The sequence below is a fragment of the Emydura macquarii genome, unplaced genomic scaffold (genome assembly GCF_026122565.2).
Source record: "Emydura macquarii macquarii isolate MOO-44397 ecotype Brisbane River unplaced genomic scaffold, CSIRO-AGI_Emac_v2 contig_3305, whole genome shotgun sequence".
Lineage (NCBI taxonomy): Eukaryota > Metazoa > Chordata > Testudines > Chelidae > Emydura > Emydura macquarii.
In genome coordinates, this window is record NW_027133442.1 from 769,498 (window position 1) to 792,628 (window position 23,131).

Consider the following 23,131-nt stretch of genomic DNA (forward strand, 5'->3'; position numbering starts at 1 on the left):
GTAGTGTATTCAGGCGGAGGGCCATCCTGAGATTTCCGTCAGTGCAATATATGCTGTCGGGGATTGCTGCTGTACCTTGGAGCTGGTGTGTGCCTGTGCATGTGTGAGGGAATGTTTGGGAATTATGTTTGCAGTTTTTCAGTGCCTTGGAGGTGCTAATACTGTGTCGGTGGCATTAGTGGGAGGTATCTGGGGGTGAATTGGATAGTAATCCTGTCTACATCCTTTTTAGGCTGTCTTGACTCTTGATGACATTACACTGATGTGGGTGACTGGGGGGCAGAGAATGGCTTTATTCAAAAAAGGTAAAGGGCAGACCAGCAAGATACTATCACCAAGATGGTCCCCCCCCCAGAAGTGCTAAAGGAGTGAACAGGCATTGTGAGCTCTACCGGGGCAAATAACTATGCAGCTATTCCACAGACTGTCTGGACCAAAATCGTACAATGTCTCAGTCTCAGATTCTGCTTTATGTCCCTTGCAGAGATGGTGAAAGCGCAGAGAAAAATAAATGGGTTTCTGCACTGGTTGTCTGAGGTATTCACTGTTCCCAATATTTCTCTATGTAAGCCTGTGAAAAGCCATCAAGAGCTTTAGTATCCCTAAAGTAAAGATCCTTTCCTGTAAGAATGCGTGTTACAGGGCATTTATGCCTCAGCAGGGAATTGTAGTCTGTGCACCTTTACAGACATACTGTGTCCATGTCTACCTCCTGTAAACTGAGACTACTAACCAAACTTCTTTGCCTGCAACCACTGTCTCGGTAAACTGTTGAGTTTTGTACAGTTGAATGTTTTCATTTAATGTTTTCCTGCTGCAGGAGGTAGATGGAGGACAAGCTGCAGCTGTGCCATGCTGCCAGCCGCCATTTTGAGCTGGTGAATGGGGTTTGATGGTGGGTGTTTGCCAAGCAGGACAGATACTGGGAGGGAAAATAGGTAGGTAGGCATGTGCCCTCTGTGGTGTAGTCCTGAAAATGTTCGATAATCAAGGATTTAGCATGAGACACAGGTCAATTTTCTCGGCTGGAGCAGCCACCGTTTTGAAAACGTGTATGCGGGAGGGGCAAATGGACAGTGTGGGTCAAGGGAGAGAGGGGGCTGGGACTGGAGACTCAGAAAGGCACCTAGCTCACACCTGCCTAAAACGACTGCAGGCATGAGGCATCAGGAATAGAAGCTAGCATGCCAGTTAGCATAATAATAAATTTTAAAGATAGCTACTTCCATAACGAGCTTCTCGCATGGGTACCTGGCTGGGAGGGCATCAGTGTCCTGAAGCCTGAAGAGATCCTGCTTTCCGGGACAGCTTTTCACTGGCCTCCTCGTGTCCATCCTCAGATGACTCTTGCTGCTCAGCTTTGGGCCGGGGCAGAGGTGGGGGGAAGGGCTGAGCAGAGGAAGCAGCAGGGTCCACGACCTTCTTTGGGTGGTGTAATTGATCAAAATCTTGTCCAGCTCCTCCAAAAATGAACAGGTCACATTTCCACTGTCAGACCTTTTCCTGGCATCCTTGGTTTTCATGTACATCCTCCTGAGCTGTTTGCTCTTTATCCTGCCTGGGTAGGCGTCCCGGTTGTGAGCTGTCATGGACATCTGCTTAACAGTGTCCACAAAAAGAACTTTATTGCAGTGGTTGGCCGCAAGAGGTTGCTGCACCGACTCTGCTCCCCAGATAGCATTGAGATCTAGGGTTAGGGCAGCGCTCCAAGAGGCTGCATGAGACATGTTGTGAAGCTATAATCAATATTATATGCTCTGGCCAAGATTTTCAAAAGTGGCTGTGTGGCTGGGGCAAGCATGCCGGTTCCCCATTTGGGGCGGGTAGGAGTCGCTATAGCCCCACAGCTGTGTGTCCTGACCCCTTTAGCCTCAGGGGTCGTAACTTAATGGCTAAAGTCAATGTGGCTGTTCTCTTTCTCTGAACTGTATGACATGATGGCCAGAGTCAACATGGCTGCCCTTTCCCTCAGGGTGGTATGTCTAATGGTCAGAGTCAATATGGTTGCCCCTTCCCTCAGGCCAGTGTGGCCCAATGCCCAGAGGCCATATGTTGCTGCCCTAACAGCAGCATGTGCTGCAGCAGGGTACAGAGTACACTTAACCCTCGGAGATCCAGTGCGGGGCAAGAGTGCCCCGTCACAGGCTGCCGAAAGTTAGGCTCCTAAATCCATATTTAGACACCTAAATAAAAGGCCAGTTTTCAGAAGTGCTGAGCATCCAGCAGCTCCCATTGACTTTAGTGTAGCACCTTAAGGAGCCTGTTTATTCAGGTACCTAAATATGAGTATAAGTCCCATTTTTGGCTTTTGGCTGTAAAAACATCAGTCCTGGTACAAATTCTTGGGGGAACATACTATTAAGCTAGAAGATGAGCACCTCCATGATCAGATTGCTGCCCCTTTTATAACTAGTCAACAGTGGCAATCTCATCAGTTTATTCTCCTGATAGTTTTAGACAATTCCAAATCTATTGGGGAAAATTGCAGATCTGTTGTGCTCTCTCTAAAGAGAAAAGTAGCCATTCCCATCAAAGATGGCCTACTGAATCCTCCTCAAGTAGAGCTGGGTGACATTATAGTAATTTTACTAAAAAAATGGAATTTTGGGGCACCAAAACAACTTTTGAATCCCACAACTAGTTTTGGGGAGAAAAAAATTAAAGGTCTTGACCACTTGGAAATGTTTGGCTTCAACATTTTCATTTTGAAACATTTTGTTTAAAAAAATTTCAATTGTTTCATTTTGACTTTTTGCTTTGACACCACATTTTATTTTGAACTTGGCCAATTTAAACAAAACAAAACAAGGGTCAGACACACCTGAAAACAACCTAAACAAAACAAAAAAAACTTGAAGAAAAATTGTTTAATTTTCAGTCGACCAAAATGTTTCAGGTCAACCCAAAACAGTTTTTTGGTTGTTTTGATTTGGTGAAAAAAATTTAAAAATGGGTTTTCATTTGAATTGAACTGAAATGTTTTTAAGATTTTGTTTTTGTTTGGCCCCCAAACCAAAATATCAATTATTTACTCTCAGACCTCCAGGTCTGTCACTAATACCTGTCTCATTCCCTCAGAGATTGAAAAGAGATAGGCTCTATCATCATCATGATCTAAATTTGGGTGCAAAACCAAAACCCTACGTTCTGTTGCATGTTTGGAAATGGGTCTAAGAGGGGCTTGCATAATATCAGGGCAGAAGAGAGCTCAGAAGAGGAGACACTGAGGCTGACGACTTTGTATACAAACCTGTTATGCTGCTTGCAGTACCCCAGGGTCTAAGGACACATTTTACAAGGTATAAGCAGGCAGAGAAAAGTTCCTTTCACAGAAATGTATAGGGTTGCTACTTGGAGCTTTATTCACATTTTTACAAAATCAGTTTCTTAATGTATGGGCTAGATCTCATGCCCATGTCAGGAAGGCAGTTCTGCAATCTTTATTTAATTAATTGTTTCCTACCACTCAGCCATAAGGGGTTGAAGCTGCTCCATTGTGGATAAATAATTTTAAAAGTCTTTGGGCCAGAGAGAGGAAGAGAGCACTCATCTGGTAGGTGGGAAACTCCAGGATCCAGTCCCCCCTGCTCCAAGGACTTTTTTATTTGTCCACACTGGAGCAGCTTCAAGAGGAGAGTCTGAGGAAGCCCTACAGCAGAATATACCATAGCACAGTGGCTAGGGCCCTCATCAGAGCATTGGCAGCTTACCTGTTCAAATCTCTTCTGCCCCTCTGTCGGTGACGGGACTTGAACTAGAAGTCTCCCACATCTGAGATGAGTATCCTAATCATTGGGCTAAAAGTTATGAGCAGCAGCTACTAGCAGAAATAGAATAGGCACCTAACCCCAGTGGTGATTTGCAGCTGAGAATCCCAAGCAGAGGGAGGCACCGCCCTCTAGACTGGATTTAGGTACCTATGTCAGTGAGAGTGACTCGCGCCTTGCCCTAATACCTCTTAGGCAAGGGCCACCCAGCATGCTGGCTTTTGTGAATCCCATTCTGAGGCACCTATATCTCCCCATTCATTATATAGGGAGCCTAGATGCCTAAATCAGGTTTGTGAATCCCTGAAATTTTCTAGATGCCAAAAAATTAGGTGTGGCAATGCTGTGTGTCACCACGTCTAAATTCCTTTGTGACTCTAGCCCTAAATATTTACAATAATTCCCAAAAGAAGAGTGGGATGAGTTGACTGGCAGATTAAATCACTTGTTCCTCAGCCCCTCCCCTTTTCTCCTGCAATAAAACAGCCACTGTGGAAGCCACAGTTGCCAAGTTATGGACTGTATCTTTAGAGCAATGGCATCTCCCGCTGCTGCATCTTAAGTACAAAATAGATCATTAGAGGATCCTCCTGATACTTGGTAACCAGTTGAATATTCTTTGGTATCAGGGCATTAATATAATATGAAAGTGATTCATATAAGCTTCATTTTGCATTAATAAAAATCACATTTGTTAATACAATGTGCAAAATCTCTCTTTACCAGCTAGTTTCTAAAATACTTAAGGAGCTTATTTATTGAATTAACTGTGAGTGATCTTCATACATAAGATTTGTAAAGTATCAGATGAGTGAATTTGTTTTCAACCCTACTACAACGTAGAAGTTGATCACCGTGATATGATGCAATAATGTTGATGCCCAGGCAAGGCAGGGCTGCTCCTGAGATTCAGCCCTAAGTACCAGTACGTAGAGTGTATCTGTCATCACTGGAAAGGATAAGCTAACACAGGGCAATGATGAGCTAACATAGGACAATTATTCTCCATATTATATTATAAAAGTGCACATTTGGGGATTGCATTACTGGAAATACTGTAGTAGGAAGATGTGCCGTGCCAATCTTTCTTAAAAAGCCAAAACGGATTTTTTCTGAAATGTAGTGACAAAGGACAATGTTTATTGCCCTTGTGATTAATAATAGCAGATGTGACTAGCTGTTCACATATCAAGGTGATGAACATGGTATAAATGTTTCATTAGAGAGACTATTTCTTACCATTATCTGATTAATCAGCAGCACAATATATGGGATATTTTCAATAAAGGATCAAATACATTAGCTTTTAATTGCCACCAAATTAAACTTTATTTTTAGTGTTTACACTCAAAGGGTGTCTTTCTGCATCCTTCTATAATATTGACTTTGAAGGTGGTCACATTACATTCTATTCCCCTCCCACAACCTCTTCTAGTACATTACTACTGTTTAGTTTAAAGTTTGCATAGGGCTCTAGTGGATAAGGAAGCCCTTTAGCAGATCAGAGATTTGGGTTTAAATCCTAGTTCTTCCACAGACTTTCTGTGTGACTGTTGCCAAGTCACCTAACCTCTTCAATTACCCCCTGTGTAAAAAAATATTTAGAAATAGTAGACAGTTCAGAATGCTCCTTTTGCTTATTCAGATCTGCACTGGCTATAACTTGCTTTCTGGATGAAATTTAAGGTGTTGTTTTGGACCTATAAAGCCTTGGTTATTTTAGAGACCTCTCAGTATGGTTCAGTGGCAACCATAGCACAGACTCACATCCTCCTGGTTTAAATGGAAGAGGGATAGGGGTTAGAGGATTCTTGATGATGTGTCCTTGACTCTGGAATCCACTGTGCCCACCTTGTTCTGCAGAGCTCTGGTTTAGTGACTCTCAGGACATGCTGTGACACAAGTCTTTTCCACAGACAAAGCATTCAAATTTTCAGCCCCAAAGGTAATATTATAGCTGTGTGAAAACAGGGAGTTATAATGGGAATGATTTGTATTTTTGTAACATTTGCTATCAGAATTACGGCTATAAATCCATCCTAAAAAGCTACATTAAAATAACATTAAGGTTGCAAAGACCATACAAGTGGAGACTATCACTGGGTGTTCTAGTAGCTGTTCTCTTCAGTCACATCCGCTTATCCACAGGTGAAATGCTCAGGAGTCTGTGATTCTAAGTGTTCAAAAATATTTCAAAATGATACCAATAATACTGACATTTTTAAAATGTAACCATTTGGCCTTTTCTTCTTAGATTCAATTTGCACAAAGCATTTTTAACAGTAGGCTAGAATTAATTCAATAGTGAGCGTAATTTTTTATGAGATTTTGAGAAAAAGACCACAATAGAATGATTAATGGCACAATTCTAATCTCAAAACATAACAGAGACATTAGGAAGGAGAAAGAACATTTAATGTTTTTAATTTTATCTTTTAAAAGACTAGTAAAAGATATTCATTAAAAAGGACTTATGGACAGGATAATCATTGCACATCAGGGATTATATTAAACATGGGATATGTACTACATATTAAGATTTAGACCAGCCTTTCAAAAAATGAGGAGCATTTGTTTATTAAAAGAAATTTTAGACTGCATTGCTTTCTGGAATTTGCTGGATTCTGTAGCATTAGCGTGCCTCCGTTACATAAAAGGGATTCCACCTAACTCTTTTGTTAACCCCGCAGATTTGTATGAGATATTTTTCCCTGAAGGGGAAAAAAAAAAGAACAGAAATGGGGAAGGCTGTGAACATGGTTGAGTGGAACTAATGCTACTCCGTACCCTTTCCAGCCTAATTAGAGGTAAATTGGTGTGCTTTTTTATGAAGAGAGAACCAGAATAAGAGGAGCTCATGAAGGGATGGATACTGAAGCTCTAACAGCTTTTCTTTTCTACTGGAATTAAATGCTAGCCATGATTCACACTATTAAAGCTGTACTTTCATAACAAATCAATATAAATAGCCAGACATCTTTAGGTGGCTTAGATTTATTTTATATATTTAATTAATGTAGTTTTTAATGAGCAACTAAGCTTCTAATGAACAGCTAGGTTACTAAGAAACCCCAAGGCCAGATTAAATAGGGAAAGCCTAGTCACTAAATCGTAACATAGTTTACTTATGGCAGAACCTTGCTAATTCATATTAATAATTAGACAAACCATTGTAAATTATTGAATGTTCTGAATCTGTAAATGAACAAATAATTTTAGAAAAGCAATCATACAGCATCACAAAGTATATTTTATTGATTTTGTTTGACAGTTTTAGTTTCCTTTTAATTATTTTTCATGATACATTAAATATACATCATGTAGTGTGTTGTGTAGAAATACACAAAACCTTAATACATCTGCTATTAATTTTTTTTTTGAGAGAATAGAGGAGACACTGCCATTTTGGGTACCAGCTGTAAAGTGTTTGGATTAGCACATTGCAGTTTAGCAAGGCTGTTTTGTGCAGTACTCACTATTAAAAAGTAAACATTTACCAATAGTTACAATCTGTGGTACTGAGGTAATGCAGAATACCTGCATAGTGTACTTAGAATAGGAAATAACTGCTGTACCTCAGTTACTGTGGTGAAGTTACTGTTGCTAAATGTTTACTTTTTAATGGTGACCACTGTCTATGATACTATAACATAATATTCCCTTGATATTAAAAATACAGAAAATAAAAATAAGAAATCAGTATGAGATGGATGAATAGTTTTTACAATGTGAGGATGCTGGCAAACAATATTAATAGGTACAAGTATGGGTCCTGATTCAAATCACATTGAAAACAGTGGGAATCTTTATATTGACTGCAGTGGACTTTTGATTGGGCCCATTGGGAGCAGTATTTTGGTCACTAGGCAAAACCCCTATCCAGCTCAATGATTGCTTTTCCTAAATGAGGACCACAAAATTGGGCCTATAGTGCAGTGTGCTTATGTACTATAATTAAATTATAACAGCACAGTATTTTAAATGCCAATATATCGATGTTGGATTTGAAAGCAAATATTTAACTATTTCTTAGCAGAATTATAGCCAGTTTAGCAATAATCCCAAATTCTTTTAAAAAATTATAAATAGCCACAAACTTCCTTCTTTGAGTTGTATATTCTTATTGGAAGAAGCAGGAAATAGATTTCATCCTCTCAACTGGTGAATTTTATCATTTTGTAGTCCTGCTTCAATAAAGTAAATCGTAGGGCCCGATTGAATATCCCTTGAAGTCAATTATAATCTCTGTTGATTTCACTGGGCTTTGGATCAGGCCAACAGTAGCAGACTCCCAGATAATGAGTTAGCCAGGGAGCACCTGAAATACAGGGATAAATAGATGTGCAATAAGTAGTGTTTTTGTGCAAGGAATTAAACAGTACTCCTGCAGTAGTTCTGCTGTAATGTACTTCTGTTTTCCTGTTGAGCAATTGTAAATAAGTTATAAGCCCTGTAAAAAAAAAAATTTAAAAACAATTAAAAATTGATTATATATACTTTGCATTTTACACACACACACAATTTTTTTAGCTAATGCAGCATAAGGTTCTACAGAATTTAATTGTATTGTTTTCGTAGGTGTGCAATAAAACTTTTTATCTCATTTATATCAGTTGGTGTTAGTAGCAAATTTTCAGTGTTCTTTTCTTCACTGTGAATTTCATTTTCTGGTCTCATCACAATCACATTGTAATTCAGAATATCTCTCTCTCTTTTTTCCCCCAATATGATTCACTGAATAACTTCTATTTCAGTCAATTAAATTGCAGTCACAGTGCCACAAGCCCAGCAATGTCAGGGTCAGTAACCCTGATATTTATTTCCAGCAGGGTTGACTTTATAAGTACTTTTTACAATTGTCTTGTTTTACTTTTGGATGGAGTGTATGTTAGCAAGTTTTTGAAAAAGTCTTCTTCCATTGAAAATAAAACCTCTTTTGGAAGGTATTTGCTGAATCCTGTGTTTGTATAGTCATAAATAATACTCTACTATAGACTTAACCAATCTTTACTGTGTGGAGAGGCAGGTGGTTCTCAGCATACAGGGAACATGATTTTTACCTTGATTGTCACTTGTCATTTTTCACAGACCAAAGCTTTATCTAAGTGTCACCATTGCAAGCTTCCATTATTTTCTATTCAGGCAGATTGTCTTTGAATCTAGATCTTGATCAAAGTTTTTATTTTCAGCCTTCTTTGATGTCACTACTTGTTGCAACATCCTTTTCATAATTCTGATAAGTGCAGTCTGCTGAAGATGTGATTTTCAGTAGATTTATAGAACCAGATTTTCAAAATTGCACACATAACCTGCCCACATAATTAATGTGACTGCACCGGCATCATAATTGTAAGCAGAAATCACCAGAAATGGTCATTTGCATATACATATATTCCGTGTGCATCTGCAGTTATGGCAATTACATGTTCAAGTTAGGCATATAGCTGTACATGCCTAAATGTCATATAAAATTTGCTATGTTTTCGGTAACAGAATGAGAATTTTCCTCTTGTGCTTCTTAAATGTCCTTGCAACTGAGCAAAGGCTTTATTTAAATATAGCACTTAGTGCCAAACTGAAAACATACATAGCTGGGGGACAACATAATGATAACCTCTGGATCTAATACAATGATTCAGATTAAATAGGACTGTATATGTCATCCAAGAGATAACAATGAGTGGTGTGTTGCTGAATAGCTGGGCTGTTACATTCTAAAACAACTGGAAATCCTTGAAGGGTCAGAAGCTTCCTTCCTAGAAATGAGCTACAATATTTAAGCCTAGGGATCACTAATAAGAATCTGATGGGATAGGACACAGTCTTTTGGCCAGCTCTAGATGGGCATTTTTAGCAGCTGTAGCTATTTGGATAACTTCAAGGAACAAGGAATGCGGAAGGACACAAGGGTTATGATCCATCTTGAAGATTGTAGGACAGTCACCTTGATGAAGGGTGAAGTTCCCTTGATGAAAGGACATTGTGAGTTCTTTTAAACACTTCCTTCTCCACGCCAGCTAACCTTCATTTTGCCATGCAACTGTTCATCTAAGTGCCAGTGATTCCCAGGTCATACCTAACACTTTGCCATACCTGTATCTAGACTGTAGATATTCTAAGTAATGTCTTGAGGAGACTAACAAAAACTCCCAAGCAAAAGTCATACAATGTAGCTCCTAATATGCTCCTTATTTTTAAACACATTGCAGTAGTGCTGAATACTTTGAGTGGTTGCTAGAATGAAAAAATTAGACCTGATTTCTGGAAAATATCTTTCACCACAAAGGCAACCAAATGACTTTTGAACACAATAAAATTCCCCCTACGGTGCTCTCAAGTGAAATTTGCTATTTCTGTGTGCAGGTCTAGCTATTTTCTACTTAATAATCACAATTTAAATTTGAGCCAATATGAACTGGCCAGCCTGCATGAATAATGGCCACATTTGTCAGTCAGTTCAGGTCAAGATTCGTTGCAGTGGCACAGGTGTTTGTTCTACCAAATGTCCAGTGATAACAATGGGAAGTGGGGGAAGTAAAGTGTATCAGAGTGATGGCACACTCCAACATTTGGGCTTTTTACTTTCCATCAGCACCAGTGAGAAGGGTATACTCACTTGTATTCACCTGCATCTCACATCATAGATCAAGCATTGCCAATCTTGAAAGGCTGCGTGTCAGAACAGAGATGGTTTCCATAAACTGTATAGCATAATTATAGGCTTAAGGCATCGAAACAGGTGAGGAAAATTGCTTAGAGTATGTTGGGTTATTTCAAATTCTGAACATTTGAGAACTGATATAGTGTCTCCAAGATGTACCTGATAGAGCCTGCCAGGTTTTGCATATTTACTGTATTTCAAAAATTACATTCTTTGTCAAAAATAAGGTTAAAACATTTTTTTTAAATCTGGTTTGACTGTCCACTGCATTGCATTCTGGGTAGGCAGCCATACCCAATGGTACGGGCATTAAACTTTACCACACAGGAACTGCACCCACTCTAAACTTCTGATCTGTATTTCAGTTATGCTGGCTGGCTCTATGAATTGAGTCTTGGTGTGCTCCAAAACGGGGCAATGGCCTATCCTGCATGTATTCTCTGTCTGGCTGACTGCATAAAGTTGGTGTGGGTGGCTGATGTAAACTATAGCAGCCATGAAGCTGAGTTGATCTAAAGTGCAAAGCTAGCATGGAGAGTCCCCCCCACACACACACTTTTGGCATATTTAGACTGTAAGATGTTCATGGCACATGCTCTCTTTTTATTCTGTATTTGTAGCATGTCTAGCACAATGGCTTCCCAGCCCTGATTGGATTCTGTAGGTGCTATCACAATAGAAATAAGGAAGATAGGCAGAACTCATACTGGAATCCAAAACGGCTCCTCTGAAGAGCAATACCTCAGTTGGCTGAAATATGGATTTTTCTGTGTACCTCCTGAACCCCAACTTAAATAGAGGAAAAGTACTCATAAATACATTAACAACCGCAGAGTTTGGGGCACTGATGTGCCAGTCATCTATATATTGGTGTATTTTAAGTGCTAAGTGATGAAGCTGAGAACATTTGGGGCCTGATCCAAAGCCACTGAAGTCAATGGAAAGACTCCGATAGAGTTCAGTGGAGTTTGGTCAGGTCCTTAGTGAACCTTACTGTTGTGGCTGATCCTAAAAAAGGGCATTTATTGTAGTAATGGTTGATTCACAGCTTAAACATGAGATTCGTCCAATTAGACTGCCTTATCAAGATATGAAAATCAACTATCAAGAGATCCAAACTAATCCTACTGATTTAGAGAGTGAATTATGATACCCAAATATGCCCAGCCAAATTTGTCCTGATTGATAAATTTGCTGAGATTCAGAAGTAAAGAGAATTGAATGAAGTTCTCTTCTTTTGGGAGTGTGTGGATGTGGGGTGGGGTGGGGAAAAGAGTGGGAAGGACAGGAGTAGGAATAAGAAAATAACTGACCCCTTGCTTGTTACTTTAATGTGGTTTTATTAGTGCTGCTATTGTAAAAGTTTTTTTTAGCAGACAACAGATCCCTAAGAGAGTACTCTCTATCACCATGGCTAAATAACTCTAGCTGAAAGCATACTGGTAACTTGTGCAGAGATTTTCAAAGGCACAAAGGGTAGTTAGGTGCCTAGGCCTTGTTGAGTCTCAGTGGGAACTGCGTAACTACCCTTCATGCCTTTAAAAAGCCACCAGCCATCACCACACACACTCCTTGGTCTCATCTCAGAGCAGAGTCAATAAATTGGTAGCATAAGGAAATGTATCAATGATAGAAGTGTCATAATACTTATCTGTTCAGCTTGTTTTCTGTGTTTGCTTAGATTATATGAACATGATTCTGTTCAACAGACACAAAATTCAGATTGTTTAATAAACTCACCAGCAGGAAGAGATTGTTTCTGGGTAGTTCAAGGAGACATTGTCAGCATTTCCCAAAGTGTAGGGTGCACCCCAAAGACAAGCCAGCTTGCTGGGACAAAGGGGCCTTTCAGATGTCCTCCAGAATCTCAGCTTGCTTGCTTTTTTTTAAGTACGTTTTTATCTGCTGTGGTTGTGAAAAAAACCTTGAAAATGTGACCCAAGTGTGCAGCAGTGTTTGCCAGGGAGCCTGATGCTATAGCTCTGAAGTGTGAACTGCCACATTCCTTGCTAATTCAGATGCCAATGATGGCACTTTAAACGTCAACATTGTTAAATATACTACTGCTCATTGAAGCATGTGAAAAAGAAGAGGATATATCATATTAAGAAGATCTACACAGTCTTACAATGCCAATGTTCAAAAATGATGAGTTGAGCCACACACACAGAGATTGGCTTTAAAAATTCTAAAAATTGAATAAATATTGGGTTCTTTTTATTTACCTTTTGTTTTTTGAGTCTTTATAGTAACCCAGAGACTCTCAACAGGTCCCATTCAGTTAGGCCCCACACTTTCCCTCACCTTCTTCTTGTTGCTAACCTGTAGAAACCCTTCTTGTTACCCTTCACATCCCTTGCTAGCTGCAACTTCAGTTGTGCTTTGGCCTTCTGCTTTCACTCCTGTATGCTTGAACAGTATTTTTATACTCCTCTATAGTCATATGTCCAAGCTTCCACTTCTTGTAATCTTCCTTTTTATGTTTACGTTCATCAAAGATTTCTCTGTTAAGCCAAGCTAGGCGCCTGCCATATTTACTATTCTTTCTTTACATCGGAATGGTTTGTTCTTGCACCATCAATAAGGTTTCTTTAAAATACAGCCATCTCTTCTGGACTCCTTTTCTCCTCATATTAACCTCCAAGGAGATCCTGCCCATCAGTTTCCTGAGGGAGTCAAAGTCTGCTTTACTGAAGTCCAGAGTCCGAATTCTGCTGCTCCCCTTTCTTTCGTTTGTCAAGGTCCTGAACTCTATTATCTCATGGTCACTGCTGCCCAGGTTTCCATCCACTTCTACTTCCCTTACCAAGTCTTCCCTGTTTGTGAGCAGCAGGTCAAGAAGAGCACAGCCCCTAGCTGATTCCTCCAGCACTTGCACCAGGAAGTTGTCCCCAACACTCTCCAAAAGCTTCCTGGATTTTCTGTGCACTGCTATATTGCTCTCCCAGTAGATGTCAGGGAGATGGACGTTCCCCATGAGAACTGGACCTGTGATCGGGGAACTTCCATTAGTTGTCTGAAGAAAGCCTCATCTACCTCATCCTCCTGGTCTGGTGGTCTACAGCAGATGCCCACTAAGACATCACCGTTGTTGCTCTAACCTCCAAACTTAACCCAGAGACTCTCAACAGGCTTTTCACCAGTTTCATACTGGAGCTCTGAGCAATCATATTGCTCTCTTACATTCAGGGGAACTCTCCCACCTTTTCTCCCGCCTATCGTTTCTGAATAATTTATACTTATCCATGACAGTGCTCCACTCATGTGAGTTACTCCACCAAGTCTCTGCTACTCTAGTCACATCATAGTTCCTTGACTGTGTCAGGACTTCCAGTTCTTCCTGCTTGTTTCTCAGGCTTCTTGTGTTCATGTATAGGCACCAAAGATAATTAGCCAATTGACCTACTTTCTCAGGATGAATCAGGAGGCGTCCCTGTTGCACCCTCTTCCTGGTGTTTCTCCCAGTATCCCACTTCCTCACTAACCTCCGGGTTTAGTTCTCTATCCCTCGGCGAACCTAGTTTAAAAGTCCTCCTCACTAAATTAGTAAGCCTGTCTGTGAAGATGCTCTTCCCTCTCTTTGTTAGGTGGATCCCATCTCTTTCTAGCTATCCTTTTTGGAACAACATCCCATGGTTGAAGAATTCAGTCTACTCTGCTCAACTGCTCATTTTAGATAGATCTTTAACAATACATGGTGGGATTGATGGGGGCAGTGGAAGGGGGGGTGATTGGTTTCATTTTCCTAAAAGGGGAATTCAGCTTTCAGTGCTGCAGTGGGTGGTAAAAATGAGTATTATGTCTCTGTTACTTTATAGGAGTATGCCTAAATGGCTAATAACCTATGCCTGGCAGAATATGGGCTCCGTCAAGAGATTTGTAGTCCTAGTCTCTTTTTCAACATTTACTCCTATTACCCATTACTCAGATGTCATGGGCCTTTTTTGATGTGATAAAGTTCTCTTTAACCTTTTCTTTAATTATTTCTTTCGTGGTTTCTTGTTGTGGATGCTGAGCTTGGCATTATTGGCATGAAAGTACTTCACAACTTTCAGAATTTTTAGTGTTTTTACATGTTCCCAGCCAAGGAAAGATCTGATGTCTTGGATGGCATAAGTGGTACAAGTGTGGATAAGGGTCAGTGTGATGTCCTCATTGCTTTTTTTTTTTAAGAGTACCAATAAGCATCAGAGACCTAATGCTGCATCATAATTAGCTTTCACAAAGAAAAACATTGTCCTCTAAAAATGGTGTAAAGCAGTAAATTAAATAAGAGTCTGGAGAATAAAAATAGACGGGTTTTGAATTGGAATCCATTTACATGCAGATTTCAGGGTACCACATTTTTATTTCCCAGGTTGGGCAACTTTATCTGCTTATTTTTATCTTGTGCCCCCTTTAAATTAAAAAGTTTCAGCTTCTTTTGCATAAGATGCCACTAATAAATTTTCTTTTTTTTCCCCTTCATCTAATATATGGTACACATCACAGATGAGGCAGAACAGACTTTATATATTGTTTGTCAATGAAAAGAGAGAACAGCTTCCTAGCAACAAAAAGGATGTCACATATTGTCTTCAAAAGACCATTTCACCCCATCTAGTTACAAATGCCTTTCAATGATAGCTTCTGTAGATATAAAAGTCTACCAGCAGGGGATCCCCAGTTAAGAAGTGACCAAGTTTTAAAATCTGTTATGCCCCTGGCAAACACTGTCATCTTGTACATATTTAGCTTGATCATTTTGGCAGGTTATGAAAGACTAAATGGTGCAAACACATGTGGCAGATGCTGTTCTCATGATAGTTGAGGAGCCTCTGAGCCTCTATTGGTAGCATGCCAGGTTTATCTTGTACACTGAAGAGCATTATACTTTCAAGCCTTCTATAGCTTGCCCTTAGGGACTACTGTTGAAGTGGTAATAAAATTTAAAATGAGTCTCAGAAAGTCAACTTGTTGATTTGGCTTCAATTGTATCTTTTTCATTATTAAACTTCACTTTAATGGAACATGTGTTGTTTCTTGAGAGAGTAAATCAAAATATGGTTGTTAGAAAGGTGATTCTGTCTTAAAGATAAACATGCACTGTCAGAGAGGGAAGAGAATTGCTTATACATTAAAACAGTCTCTGATGGTTGCATTTCTCTGTTTTTAATGAGGTAAAGGAAATTTTGTATTAAATAGCTGGCTATTGGTAACTCCTGTACAAGCAGGCTTGAAAATATAGACAAGAAATTCAGAATAAATGCACTTTTATTTGAGCCAAATACTGTAGGTTGGTCACAAATTTCAGGCCTTATGCTCCCATATGTGGGAATGCTGAGATGAACTGTAAAAGTATGAGTACCTGAAGATGTACTTATCAGCTGATCTGGTAATAATAACAATAATACTCAGTATGCTTAAAGCATTGTACAAACATCATTTAATTCTCATAACATCTCAGTGAGGCAGGTAAGCAGTTTCATAAAGGCAGGGTAGTTAAAAGATTAGTTTCAATCACAAGATGAAATCACTGTCAGGGCCAGAATTAAAACTTGGGAATTCCAGGCTCCCAGGTCTGTACTCAGATCACTATAAACTTCCTTGCTCAATAGATGTTTTTCTGTTAAAACAAAATTACCAGTAGTAATTGCACAACTAAAACTAAGATGCCAGGTGAAAATACAGGAAAAACATTTGACTACAGGGACATGGATTTTGGTGGTGTATATCAGTGTAGTGTGAGCATCTTTTATTATCTTGTCGTATCTTTTCTGTGCCCTTGCTATCTTGCTTTGCCACCTAACTGTTGGCGTGAAGTGAATGCTTTTTAGATTAGTTAGTTATTTAAATGTTTTGGGGAAATGTTCGTTTCTTTCTTTCTTATAGGGATATGATAAATACATTTTAAAGTATGTTTTTAAAAGATGCTCTTAGAGCTGAGTGCAGCTTTTGTAATATTTTCTACCCAAATACAGAGATGAAATCAGTCTTGGTAACATGCTAGCGGTGTACAGCAAAATGCTCCTATGTCTGTCAAAATGAGTAGCAGTGGCAATAAATATTCATATTGTGGAAACGTCCTTTATTGTGTTTAGGGCCTTATTGTGCTGGGTGCTGTACAAACACAGCAAAGAGACAAACATTGACTCAGAGGGCTTAGTATCTAAAGTAGTATGGAGGGAAGGCGATGGGGGGTATAACATATAAGTGGATGGCTATGGTGAAGAATTGGCACAGCTCTGTGTGTTAAATGCTGGGGATATTGGTTGATTCATTAATATTTGAAGTCCAATGAAGTTTTTATTTATAGAAAAGTTGCGGATAGGAAATCTCACAATTCAACATTTATAAAATGTTGGCTCCCTTTTAGAAAGCAATTGAATGCTGGTTTTCTGTGGCAATTATTAAAATTATGTCATTTGAATTTTTTTATCTAGAAATGCATACATTCATTTAAAGGACAGAGTTACACATGCAGTATTGCTTATTCATAAGCGGAATCCCACTGATGTGAATAGATTACAAACTTTCAATGACACTGTTCACGTGTAAGGACTATGGCCATGATCTTGCAAACATGCACATGCTTAATTTTACACCCTTCATTAGACTTCATTTGAGTGAGACGACTGATGTGAGCAAAGTTAAAAATTTGCATAAATGTTTGCAGGATCAGGCCCTATTTATCTGATACTTAGTTTAATAAGTCACACTGATTCTTTTGGTCCTATTCTTTCATCAGTGGGTCCTTTTAACTCCCATTAATGTTAATGAGAATTGCATGCACACATCAAGCAGAGAATATACCTCACGTAATCTACAGATTATTGACACCACAATTACTTTTCATTATATAGGTAACAGAAATAAACAGCGATTTTCTTTGTCATCCAGTTGCCTCTAGCTGCATTTACAGTATCTAGTTATACATCTCATTATGTCCTTACGATAAGTAGATACTTATATTTTTCTAACTTTTCACAGAAAAAAAGTGTAATGAATGCTTTCTGTCAGTAGATATAATATAAATGTTAAAATAATTCCTCATAGAATAGATTCAGTTTAGTTTCAATGCACTAGTGGCAAGAACATATTGCAACATTGTGGTGGCCTGTTTTTCTGGCCTTTATTAATCCAGAAACCTTAATGATGAACAACATTTGTGTCATTGTCTACACAAATTTAATTTGTTTATGCAGGAGTTCAGTTAATCCTGCAATCTGCTTTTCTCAAATGAGGACAGATAATGGAGACACCGTTCTTTACAGGTCTTCAGGCTTTTAAATTCTGATAAAATCAGGATTCTTCACTGGGTCTTGCCACAGCTCTGAATTAAGCCACTTTAAATGTAATTACTGAAGCTGGCTGTACATCAGGAACATCCATTAAAAGAATTGATTGACCATGCTGTTACGGGAGGCATTTTATGAACAAACGATCATGATGGGTCCAGAACTGTAATTTATAAAAGCAAAAAAGCAGGTAAATACTTTATTAGTGGTTAATGAGAGGTTCACTGGATAACTAAATTTCTTCTTTTTTTAACCAGCTATTTCAGGGAACCTTGGTCCATGGCCATCTATCATGATCGGTTTATTGATCTTAAGAAAGAACTGCGCCAAATCCTAATATCCAGCCAGGTAAGAAAAATGACCAGCAAGTGCATTTTATTATTGGAGTAATTTGTTATTTTGAGCACTTGGGTTTTTGCTCCCATCTTCTGCCTTAAGTTTCACTTTTGTCCATTTAATTACTCACTTTGGAAAGCCTAAACAGACATAGAGTGCATGCAGCATATTGGGGATTCAGTAAATACTGGACATTGCTCATTTTAATAATTTTTACAAATCTCAAAGTTGCTGGAAAGTTTTTCCATTGTGTAAGTTGCTCCATTTTCCTATGCAGCATTTTTATACCACTTATTTTATGTGGTTTTTAGTGCAAACTTGCCACTGAGACTTGGAATTCCCATTCCTTTAGATAACACTGCTTTCCATACAGTTTTGTTGATTTTTTTGTTTAATGATATAAAAGCACTGTATATACCATCCTAAAATGTCAGATCCTATGAGACGTAAATCTTTCTATATATACCTATGGGAACAAGCTACATAGTTGATAAAGTAACACCAAATGGCTTTTCAGTGATAGATGAAATTCCAAAATATAGGGGTAGGGAGAAATTAAGGCATTTGCTAATGTCATGTGCATCCTTAGATTTTGCACTGTAGACCTGAGCATAAATTCGCAGTAATTTCTCTCTTTTATCTCTCCAAGCGTCTGACCCCAAAGTCCATTGAAGTCAGTGGACAGGCTCCCACTTGATTCAGTGGATTTTGGATCAATCCCAAAAGGCACAAAGTTGTAAATATATAATTGTCTCTAAACAAAACTTTTTTCTACAGTCTAAAACTTGCTAAAAAGTATTATTTTTAGATTTTCTTGAAAGCAACTTGTAAAGAAACAGAAAATGAAATCCTTAGCAAAAAATTATGCCTGGTGGGTAGTAGTTTTCTGCCCATCACGTATTATAATCTGAACAATTTATCACTTATGTGGTGTCTCTATTATTGTTTATGGACAGCCTGGAAATGGTGTCTTACATATATCAGGATTATGGACTCAGTCGTGCAACCTGTCTCCCATGTGAGTAGTTCTGACACATACGCACATAGTCCTGTTGAGATCACTGGGACTACTCCTATGAGTCAGGATTACTTACATGAAAAAGGGGTTATAGGATCAGGTCCTGTATCTGACAGGGCAAATGTATATTTGTCATTCCCTTTGTCTATTTTTGTTCTAATTCCCTTCACACTGGTTTTAATTGATTTTTAGAAACAATAAGTTTAGTAAATATGTATCTTCTGTGTGTGATTGTACAGCACTGAGCATACTGTCAAGTGCTTAATAAATACTTACTGCACCCTTGAAATATACGGAAAGTGTCTTTAAATTGTCTTTATATAATTTGGGAGCAGGAGGACCAGAACCTTTACCATCTGTTGCTCATATTCCAGTTGACCAAGACATACAAATAAAAGTGCAATCAAATGCAAAAAATAAGTAATGTAATAAGTAAGAAGGTTTAAAGACCATTGTTATAGTTGAGAATGTAAATGTACAAAGGTCAGAAATTTTAAATTATGGATTCCATACTCAATTACATACATTAAGACAAAACTTAACAAGACATGTAGTAAGAGACCCTAAGACATGGATAGGAACCAAGTCATTGTACGGGGAATGTGAACTGTGAACTAGTATGTTTAAATTTTCAACCATAATATTGTATCTATTTGATTAATCTCTTGCACAGGATGTTCTTCTTCATCTTCAAAAGCTGACTGATCATATTTTGAATATTTACCCATTTTGTAGGATCCCCAACATGTATTTATTTCAACATGTAGTGCTCCAGCTATGCAGATGAAAGAGCTGGGTTTTTGCACCTCCTTCCAGGGCTAGATTCACAAAAAGCTGAGACATGGCGATGCTGAGTATTGCCACGCGAATGGCTGCTAGAAAATTGCTGGGATTCACAAAGCTTGGGTTCAGCACCTAGGATTCTTATGAACAGAGGGAGAAGGCACCTCTGAATGGATTCACATTCACATCCAGCATGCTGGGTCGCTCCTGCCTAAGCTAACCAATGGGAGATGCCAGGAGAGGGGAGTGTCCTAATCCCCACCCTTCTCAGCAAATTCAGCCCCTAAATCAAGGGAGGCATGGCCTTCTGCTTGGGATTCTCAGCTGCAAACTGTCTCTTGGAGTTAGGCATCTATGCTGATTGTGCAAGAAGCTGGGGGCGGGGGAAGGAAGGGAGACTGGAGAGACTCCTTCATAACTTTAAGCCCAGTGGTTAGGGTACTTACCTGAGATGTGGGAATCCCCCACTTCAAGGAGGCAAAGGAATTTGAAGAGGCTTCTACCACATCTCATATGCATGCCCTAAATGCTGGGCTATGAGCTATTCCCTCAGTTTCTCCTATTGAAGCTGTTGCACTATGGATAAATAATTTAAAAAGTAATTGGAACAGGGGGATTAGATCCTGAGTCCTCCACCTTTCAGGTGAGTGCTCTGACCCCCAGGCTCTATGAGAGTTCTTTTCATGCTTGTGTGCTCTCTCTCTCTTGCTGTCTCTCTGGCCCAATGATTATTTATTTATCCACAATAATATTTTCAACAGGAGAGACTGATGGAGTCTCACATTAGAATGTCTCCAGCACAGTGGTTAGGAAACTCACCCAATAGGTGGCAGACCTGCCTATCAGTGGAGAGGGTACTCCTAGATGCTAAAAGTTATAAGGGAGGTCCCTCCCCAAGCCTGTATATGTAAGCGCGCATATAGGGGCCTTATCTGGTAAGTAAGTTTTTTGTATGCTTTCCAGATCTGGCCCCACAGGCGAGTTAAGCAGAGAAACACTTACCTTCCCCCAATTTGTGCATCACTCTGGGGCTTCAGTATCCAGATAACGAGAGCAGGGTTGCTGTGCACATGCACAGAGAGAGAAACATAGGTGCCTACAGAACTGTTACTGCAAAACTTTAGGCACCAAGTGAGTTTAGGCTCCTACAAGGTTCAGTGATAGTTGAGTAGGGATTTTGTGAATGCTAGTGGGCCAGATTCTGGGATTTAGGCACCTAAAGTGGCAGTTAAGCAACTGAGTCCTTTTGAGAATCTAGCCCCAGCTGTTAAAGTATTAGTAGAAAATTGTACCGTGCCATGTGCAGTATAAGCTTTTCAAGCAAAGGCACTTGTACTCACTAAGAACTACTCATCTGGTTTTCAGATGGCAGCTGGGGTTGATCGGAAAATCAGGGCATATGTTGCTTGCAAATTTGACATTTAACAACATAAACCTTTCTGAACTATCTGAACACCAGAAATGTGTCTGGAAATTCAATTTCTAAGAAGTTCAAAAACTAAAATAATTTTTTCTTGCACAAGACATTTATCAAACTTATATACACGATATGTGTATCTGTCCATACACACACACTGTACACAGTTGCCTTTTGGACTGTAAATAGCTGAAAATTTTCAGCCCAAAAGATCAATTTAAAACAAATTAAAACCTGAACTTATGGTCTTATCAAAATGTCCTTTGAGCCATAAGTATTGTGACACTAAACTGCCACAGTGTGATAATCTTGCCGCTGCGCTCCTGGTAGCCATTGCCACCAAACTCCCCCTTTGTCATCCCAGGAATGTGGCAACCAGCTGTCTGTCTATTTGTTGCCAGAGTTTTGACTGGCCAGCCTACAGGGAGAAGGAAGGGTGAAAGGCAGGCTTAGTTGGCTGCCCCAAACGAACGCCCTAACATCTCCAAAACAACAAATCCTAATGTATCTGGTGCCCAGCTTTGAAAACTGTTGCTGACCTAGGTCCATCCAGCTGTACAAACCCTTTAGTTCAGTTACACGGATATGTTTCTCTAGTGTTGTTTGGAAACAGCGTTAGGGTGCGCGTATCCAGCCTGCCTGTCCTGCTGTAGTGGAAGCTAGGGTGGCTGTTACCTGCCGCCTCGGTGTTTATCTGCCAGCTTATGCCTCTCTTTTACAGGGGGATGGCCTTCCTTCCCTGGAACAGCTGGTTCGCCAGCTCGTGGATGGCGAGCTGAATCTTTCTGAGAAACCGAAGAAATACCTGAAACGGTTCTTTCAGCAAAACATCTGCAGGCGCCTGGTGGAGGAGCGCGTCCTGGGCTACCTGAGCTACAACGGTTACCATCTGCCTATGTATGCCTGGCCAGGGATTGTTTAGCTGGGTGGGGAGAAACCAGGCCGGCTTCTCGCTCCCGATCCCCGATCCCGGCGAGTTATAGGGACTGGAGCGCGGCGCGGCTTTCACACACCCGGGAACGTTCCCGTGCGGGCGGCTCTCCAGCGGGGCTGCGATTTCCCCGCGCCGCGAGGACCCGCCCGCGCCGAGCCGAGCCATGCCCGTGCCAAGCCGGGTTTCCACAATAAAAGCCCGCTCGGAGCCGCCTGCCTCCCTCGTGTTTATTTGATCCGGGCCCGGCCCGGCTCCTCGGCTGATCCGCCAGCAGCAGCAGCAGCAGCAGCAGGGCGTGGGGCGGCGATTGGAGGAGGCTGGTCTCCCCGGCGGGCCCGTGGGCCAAGGCGGGGCCTGTGCCGGGCCGGCAGCCCCCGCCCCGCTGGCAGATGGCCGCTGGGGGCTGGATAGCGCAGCGTAGCCGCGGAATTGTTCATTCCCCACGCGGCGGCAGCGGCCTCTTGCCGGCCAGAAGGCGCCTGGTGGCGGGGGGGGGGGGGGATGCGCCAAGGCGCGCCGGGCTAGTGACCCAGCAGCTGCGGGGTTAACTCCCTCGCTTGAGGCGCCTCGGCAACCAGCTGGCCAATCGCCGCCGGCGCTTTGCTACCCAGCCAGCCAATCAGGAGGCGAGCGCCTAAGGCGGGAAAGCTGAAGCCAGGCAGTGGCACGGGGCAGGCCTGCCGCGCTCCGGCTAGGTCGGCGCGGGGCGGGGGGGCGCACTGCGGCGGTGGCGGCGGCTGCTGCTGCTGCTGCAGGTGCCGTGCGCACCGCGTAGCGCTGGGCTCCTGTGCGTGGTGTGCGACAGCCGCATGACATCTGTGCACGGTGCTGCATCCTCTTATCTCTGCACCGGGCTAGCCTACGAACTGGGCAGGGGAGGGCTTCTCCCTGGGCAGAACCACGCGGTGCCATGCCGCCTTTCATCTCAGTGCCTCCAA

General features: G+C 40.8%; 1 protein-coding gene across 1 annotated transcript in view; it reads left to right on the top strand.

The window, feature by feature from the left end:
• The window catches only part of CFAP61 (cilia and flagella associated protein 61), a 224,539-nt gene extending 201,809 nt beyond the window's left edge, over positions 1-22,730 (top strand). The window contains exons 26-27 of the mRNA XM_067532819.1: positions 17,963-18,053; positions 21,981-22,730. Of these exons, the coding sequence (XP_067388920.1) occupies positions 17,963-18,053; positions 21,981-22,181 (292 nt within the window). The 3' untranslated portion in view covers positions 22,182-22,730. The remainder of the gene's footprint in view (positions 1-17,962; positions 18,054-21,980) is intronic.
• The last annotated feature ends 401 nt before the right edge of the window (positions 22,731-23,131 follow it).